The sequence below is a fragment of the Babylonia areolata genome, chromosome 1, assembly GCF_041734735.1.
Source record: "Babylonia areolata isolate BAREFJ2019XMU chromosome 1, ASM4173473v1, whole genome shotgun sequence".
In the NCBI taxonomy this organism is placed as follows: Eukaryota; Metazoa; Mollusca; class Gastropoda; order Neogastropoda; family Buccinidae; genus Babylonia; species Babylonia areolata.
This window is the reverse complement of record NC_134876.1, coordinates 69,531,718-69,539,217: the sequence shown is the minus strand read 5'-3', so window position 1 is coordinate 69,539,217 and position 7,500 is coordinate 69,531,718. Positions and strand designations below refer to the sequence as shown.

Below are 7,500 nucleotides of genomic sequence, written 5' to 3'. Positions count from 1 at the left end.
AGGAAATCATCATATTGACTGATAAAGCTATGAATCGTTTTAAACATTTAGTTGACTGGAACACATCAGTGTTTAATTTGAAATGAAAAAGAGCGAATCTATGCGCTCAATTGGTGTCCTGCACGAAAAGGAATGATTTGCTATGCATGGAACAAGTTCCTTGTTGTTCCACAAGGTTTATGCGCACGCACGTGCATAGAGTCCATCTCCATTGCCTCGCGTAGTTTGTTCCAGATAATAAAATTTAGCTTGAATTAAAAAAAAAAGAACTCTTTCCCTTTTCAATATCATTTTCCTGACATCAACATCATTATCATCATCATCATCACATTCATTCTCCTCTTGGTCACTCATCTTATTCACATAACAAACAACAATAACAATTTTATTTTAGCCAAATGCTCATATGATTCTAAATGTCACACCACCACTTGGTCAATAACACTACAAGAATAGTAGTAGAAAAACACTTTTAGGCTAAAAAAAAAAAAGTCTGAGGGACATTCTGAAAATAGTGGGATTCTTTCAACCCACCCATACCAATACACACACACACACACACACACACACACACACACAACCATCACCACCACCACTTCCACCACTACCACTATCCAACTCATCAGACCAACTCCAACATCATACCACGCCCCACTTCTGTCATAACCATACCACCACCATCACAATCCAACCTTGCAATTACAACCCCTTCAATGCCGGGGGAAATAACAGCAGAAAGTGGTGTTTCAAGTCATAAAAAAACCCATCCAAAACAATAAGCCTAAAACTGGAGAAAACTGTCTGGAGATGTACCAGTCCAGATACACTGTGTACATTTTCAGCCTTCCAGAGTTATTTCCCTTCTTCTGATGACGTCATCAGAGACGTCACTATACTACGTGATATGTGCTAGAGCGCTCAAGGGGACCTTGCATCACTCCAACCGCACCACCAACGAACTAGATACAAGAGCACTTTACTATCTCTAAATGAGGAAATTTGTGACACGTTCGTTGACAAAAAGACATGTGCATTTAATTAGCTGCACCTCAGAACAACACGAAGAAAAAAAAATCGTACCTGATTCCTGATCTCGAAGAACTCCCAGGACTGGGCAGATAGGGTTTCCAGCCTCTGGTAAATCTCAAAGCGGTGACCCACCCACTTGAAGACGGCAGACACGCTGGGCCCTGCTCCGGGACTGAGGGCTGCCGCGTTCGCAAAGGCTGCGAAGCGTCCTTCCCCCGGGATGGTGAAGACCTCCACGTCCAGCGACTCCGCTCCCGTGTCCAGCTGCTGGTAGGGCACGACGTAGTCCACGCGACGGCGTTCTGTAGGGTGAACAATGGGTAGGGGGAGGGGGTGATGGTTATGTCCCCACCCCTCCTCCTCCTCCTCCTCATCTTTTTCTTCATCATCATCATCATCATCATCAACAACATCTTATTCTTCGTCATCATCATCATCTTCTTCTTCTCCTTCATCATTGTCATCATCATCATCATCTTCTTCTTTTTCTTCTCCTTCTTCTCATCATCATCATCATCATCTTCTTCTTCTTCTCATTGGTTTATTGTCTATTCACTATAAGGCGATTTAGAAACCCACGCTTTCATCCATTTCATCACAGACACACAGACACAGACACACACAGACACAGACACACACATGTCCAGAAAAAAAACGTGTGCAGCAATAAAAACAGCTCATGAGTCCATGACGATATTCATTCTTTCACACATAACTGATTCACTGACTGTTCTCTCGTTTTTCTGCCTTGATTCTGTCTTGTGCGCTACCATTATTCCGTGCCTTTAAACCCAGTCTCCAAATCAACATTGTGAAACAGCATAATTATTCAAATGCAAACCAATCGTCTTTGGTGAAAAGCAAGAGAGGAAAGAACCCAAGAAGGCTGAAGTAGCCTACAGAAGAGGAAGAAAACAAAACAGCAAATTAATGAGGCCTATATTATCATAACGAAAAGAAAAGAAATAGTGGCAACTTGATGAATATCTAGTAAATGCATTCTAGTCAGTCGTGTTCGAATATGACCATCAGAACATCGGAGGAGGCAACTGCTGTCTCGACTATCTGGGCTAGATTTTTTTTTATTATAGTGGAGAGTGTCTTGCCCAAATTACGTCCCTACTCTCTCGGCCAACAGGGTTTTAGGGCAGTTAGCGTTGGGATGGTTCCCAATTGCCAGCTAGTCCCCCAGTCTCGTAAATAGATAAATGAATAAATAAATAAATATATATATATATATATATACCTATATTATATATATATGTATATTCTCTCTCTGTATATATATATATATATATATATATATCGGTATAATCCAAGGGAAGTAACTCACCCGTGTTGACATCGACGTGTCTCCAGACACCGTTGACACAGACTTTGAGCTGACTGGTGTAAATGTCGAAAGCGATGTTTCCCACGTCCGTCCACTCGCACTGAGTACTGCTGTAGTGGAAGGGGGTCAGGGGTTTGTAACCTGGAACAGTCCTTATTTTTGTTATTTTCTTCTTCTTCTTCGTTCGTGGGCTGCAACTCCCACGCTCACTCGTATGTACACGTGTGAGTGGGCGTTTACGTGTATGACCATTTTTACCCCGCCATGTAGGCAGCCATGCTCCGTTTTCGGGAGTGTGCATGCGGGAATATTCTTGTTTCCATAACCCACCGAACACTGACATGGATTACATGATCTTTAACGTGCATATTTGATCTTCTGCTTGTGTATACACACGATAGGAGTTCAGGCACTAGCAGGTCTGCGCATATGTTGACCTGGGAGATCGGAAAAACCTCCACCCATTATCCACCAAGCGCCGTCACCGTGATTCGAACCCGGGACCCTCAGATTGCAAGTCCAGAGCTTTATATATATATATATATATATATATATATATATATAGCCCCAGACCCCCCTCCCTATCCCCCCATCCTTCCAACTTCTTCCTGGCCACCCCACCACACCCCTTCTCATAAAACATAATATCAGGATTATTCTACCACCATTATTAACCAAGCACACTCATCATTCCGAGAGCTGAGCACGTGCGCACTGACACATTCCAATGACTTCTGAAATTTAGGCAGTCCAGGGTTTATATTGTCTCTGTCACCCACCGTCCATCTGTGTGTGTTGTTGATGCTTCTATCTTCTTTTTTTTTTTCTCAAGGCCTGACTAAGCGCGTTGGGTTACGCTGCTGGTCAGGCATCTGCTTGGCAGATGTGGTGTAGCGTATATGGATTTGTCCGAACGCAGTGACGCCTCCTTGAGCTACTGAAACTGAAACTGATGCTTCTCATGCTGCTATAGATCCTGTTGGTCCAGTTGTAGCTGGTATTACACTTGTTATTGTTTTTGAATACGTATACAATTTCACGATCACCAGAACCGACAATGATGGTAGTTACTGATGGATGTTGTGGCAATTGCGATGGTGATGACCATGCTGTTGTATTATTGCTGCTTGCTGTTGTTGCATGCATTTAAATGTTACCGTTACCGTTGTAGCAGTTGTTGAAACTTATATCACCAGTGCCACGACTACATCTGCTGTTGCTGCCGTTACTGCTACCACCACTATTACTACGTATCAAATTATTTTACCGTCATATCTTCATTCTTCTTCTTCTTTCTTGCAGCTGTAGTTATTATTGTTGTTGCTGCTGTTGTTGCTATTGTTGTCATTGTCATCAATCTATGTTTTGTTGTCGTGGGTTTGTAGTTGTGACGATGATAACGATACAGTTGATGATGATGATGATGAAGAGACGTTGATGATAATGATGATGATGATTTTGATGTTGTTGATGATGATGATGATGATGACGACGAAGATGATGATGACGACGACGATGATGATAATGATGGTGGTGGTGATGATGATGATAATGATGATGATGATAATGGTGGTGATGATGATAATGATGTGATGATGATGATGGTGTTGTTTTGATGATGATAATGACGACGATGATGATGATGATGATGACTGGCGCCGCTCATGCTGACTGAAGTGGGTGATATGTTGCAGACTGACCGGGGAAGGTGGAGATGTAGTTGTCCAGGCCCTGCTGTACACGGACCCTGGGGGGACAGGCACTGACCGACACGTCACCCCCGGTCACCAGTATCACGTCCTTCAGCAAACCCTGCACGTGCAACACACACACACACACACACACACACACACACACACACACACACACACACACACACACAGTATTAAAAAAATGTAATCATTTGATCCTGTTAGGGTATTTGTGTGTGTGTGTGTGTGTGTGTGTGTGTGTGTGTGTGTGTGTGTGTGTGTGTGTGTGTGTGTGTGTGTGTGTGTGTGTGTCTTTCATCATTTTTATGATGATCATGATTATTACTGTTATTGTTGTTATTATTATTGTTATTGTTGTTGTCATTGGAACTGACTGGAAGACTAGATAATGGCTACAATTTTTATCCTTGAGTACTAAATTTTTTTAGTCTTGGGTCATGAGTCTTAAGTCTTGAGTCTCTCTCTCTCTCTCTCTCTCTCTCTCTCACACACACACACACACACACACACACACACACACACACACACACACACACACAGTATCTCATGGTCCTCACTCTCTCTTTCTCAGTGACCTAACAACACAAACCTCCCCATTTTCATTTCACATGTGACACAGATTTCAAACAACCGCTGTCAAGGCGGAGACGCAGAGGGAGACGCACATGTACGTGCGTTGAGGGAGGGACTTTCACGGAGCAAAACGATCGAATCAAATCAAGTAAAATTTATGGTCCTTGGAGCCTGCCTCGTCGACTACTAAGGCCATCTCAAGGCTATCGCCACGTTAGCATTCACTTCCAAACAAAACAAAAAACAAAAAAAAACAAACAAAAAAACAAAAACAAAAACAAAAAAACAAAAAAAACAAAAACAAAAAAAAGTGAGAGAGAGAGAGAGAGAGAGAGAGAGAGAGAGAGAGAGAGAGAGTACAATAAAAACTAGTCACTGCTTCAAGCTTTTCATCCAAAAAGTTTAAAAACCTTCCAGAGTTTAAAACATTCTTCTTCTTCTTCTTCTGCGTTCGTGGGCTGCAACTCCCACGTTCACTCGTATATACACGAGTGGGCTTTTACGTGTATGACCGTTTTTATCCCGCCATGTAGGCAGCCATACTCCGCTTTCGGGGGTGTGCATGCTGGGTATGTACTTGTTTCCATAACCCACCGAACGCTGACATGGATTACAGGATCTTTAACGTGCGTATTTGATCTTTTGCTTGCGTGTACACACGAAGGGGGTTCAGGCACTAGCAGGTCTGCACACATGTTGACCTGGGAGATCGGAAAAATCTCCACCCTTTACCCACCAGGCGCCGTCACCGAGATTCGAACCCGGGACCCTCAGATTGACAGTCCAACGCTTTAACCATTCGGCTATTGGGCCCGTCGTTTAAAACACTCAAATCTGATTGTGGTTTTTTTTCAAAGAAAAAAAAAGGTCACTTCTTTCAAGAAGTCTTTTAGTGTCCACGGAGGGGCACCACGGAACCAAGTCTTCAGAGAATCTGCCGTGTAGTGTCCTGTGTCGAACGTAATGCAGATCTCAGCAGTATACGATCGATTATTATTTTTTTAAACCAGAAAACTGACTGACCTGAAAGACGGTCCTCTGTTTCTGGCACCTGCCGATGGAGAAGGAGGTGTTGGCGAGGGGGAGGAGGTTGGGGAAGGGGGCGCGGACTGCCCTCCGTCTCTTGGTCCCGCAGTCCTCGCTCATCTCCAGGGTGTCCACCGCCATGCTGAACCCGTACGTGTGCCACTGTCTGTCCCTGGAGGAAGGGGGTGGAGCATTGTTACTGGTAGTGTCCCTGTATCATGAGGACGCTATGCATATAAACGAACTAGTTAACCCGTTTATGCTTAGCGTCCTCTTATGGGCCACTATCAGTTTCCCAGTTTCATTCTTATACGTAATCATTGTAGAGCTTAGGTGAGTGAATGTGTGTCACAATCAGTCCCTTGAGAAAGGGGGTGGAACACTGTTACTGGTAGTGTCCCCATATCATGAGGACACTATGCATATAAACGAACTAGTTAACCCGTTTATGCCTAACGTCCTCTTATGGACCACTATCTGTTTCCCAGTTTCATTCTTCTACGTAATCATTGTAAAGCTTAGGTGAGTGAATGTGTGTCACAATCGTGTTAAGGTCTGGCCTCAAAACCCACCTCTTTCCATGATAGCCTCCATCCCCTGCCTCTTCTTTGTCTTCGATTTCTCAAGTTTAGAGTTATGCATGCTTGAGAATGACTGGTATGAAAGCGCTTTGATTTGTCTCTGAACAAGATTCAGCGCTATATAAATACTAATTAATTATTATTACTACTACTGCTATGATTATGGGGTTCATTAAATTGTATTCTACATGTTCTGTGCTAAATTCCTTTGGTTGTATGTCACCTAAACCTGTACCCTCTCGTGCCGAGCGTTCCCATATGGGGGCAGTGCTTCAATCGCTTCAAAAACAAAACAAAAAATCCTCAAATATGTATATTGTTTTAATACTGGCAATCAGTCTTCACTTCTTACACTATTTTCATCATTAAGAATCATAGAATTGTCCTTAAGTAACTTATTGGGATGCATAATTTTGATGAAGTAAACGAGAACTGAATAAAAGCAATTATTAATGAAGCCCGTATAATAACAAGATAAATATCAAACAGAAGAGAACCTTCGCTGGAAGAAGGGGGAGGGGGAGGCGGGGGGTGGGGGTGGGGGGGGGGGGTGGGGGGGGGGGGGAGACTACATAAAAGTTATAACGCGCATAGGCAAGTTTACAACACAAAAGCGTTTTTGAACGATGAGGACACGAAAACCAAAAGACCGAAACGAAACCCAAAAGAGCAAAACATAAACGAAAAAAAAAAGAAAAGAAAAGAAAAAATGGAAAATTCAATTTATATCAAACAATAAAATGCGACAGAAAATAAGTCTTATCGGCCATGCGACATCGTCCTCATGCAGAAGATTTTATCATCATCATCATCATCATTGTCATAATTGTTATCATCATTATTGATCTTGTTGTTGATGCTGTTGTTGTTATTGATGTTGTTGCTGTTGTTGTTGTTATCACAACCATCCATTTTTTTATGTTCTTGACTCCTCAGATGAATTTTTTTTATTTGCATGTATATGCCATCTGGCTAATCTAGATAATATATAGTTCATCAGAACTGTAATAAATAGGAAAAGTATAGTAGATATCTTTTCAAAAACATGTCCATACAACTCCCACGTTCACTCGTATGCATGTACATGAGTGGGCTTTTACGTGTATGACTTTTTTTTTACCCCGCCATGTAGGCAGCCATACTCCGCTTTCGGGGGTGTGCATGCTGGGTATGTTCTTGTTTCCATAACCCACCGAACACTGACACGGATTACATGATCTTTAACGTGCGTATTTGATCTTCTGCT

At 42.5% G+C, this 7,500-nt stretch overlaps 1 protein-coding gene across 1 annotated transcript in view; it reads right to left on the bottom strand.

Moving 5' to 3' along the window:
* LOC143287750 (thrombospondin-type laminin G domain and EAR repeat-containing protein-like) overlaps positions 1-7,500 on the bottom strand; it is a 26,729-nt gene that overhangs the window by 9,950 nt on the left and 9,279 nt on the right. Inside the window, exons 4-7 of the mRNA XM_076596051.1 lie at positions 5,671-5,845; positions 4,063-4,174; positions 2,363-2,503; positions 1,081-1,331 (exon numbers count right to left, since the gene is read on the bottom strand). Coding sequence (XP_076452166.1) covers positions 1,081-1,331; positions 2,363-2,503; positions 4,063-4,174; positions 5,671-5,845 — 679 coding nt within the window. The remainder of the gene's footprint in view (positions 1-1,080; positions 1,332-2,362; positions 2,504-4,062; positions 4,175-5,670; positions 5,846-7,500) is intronic.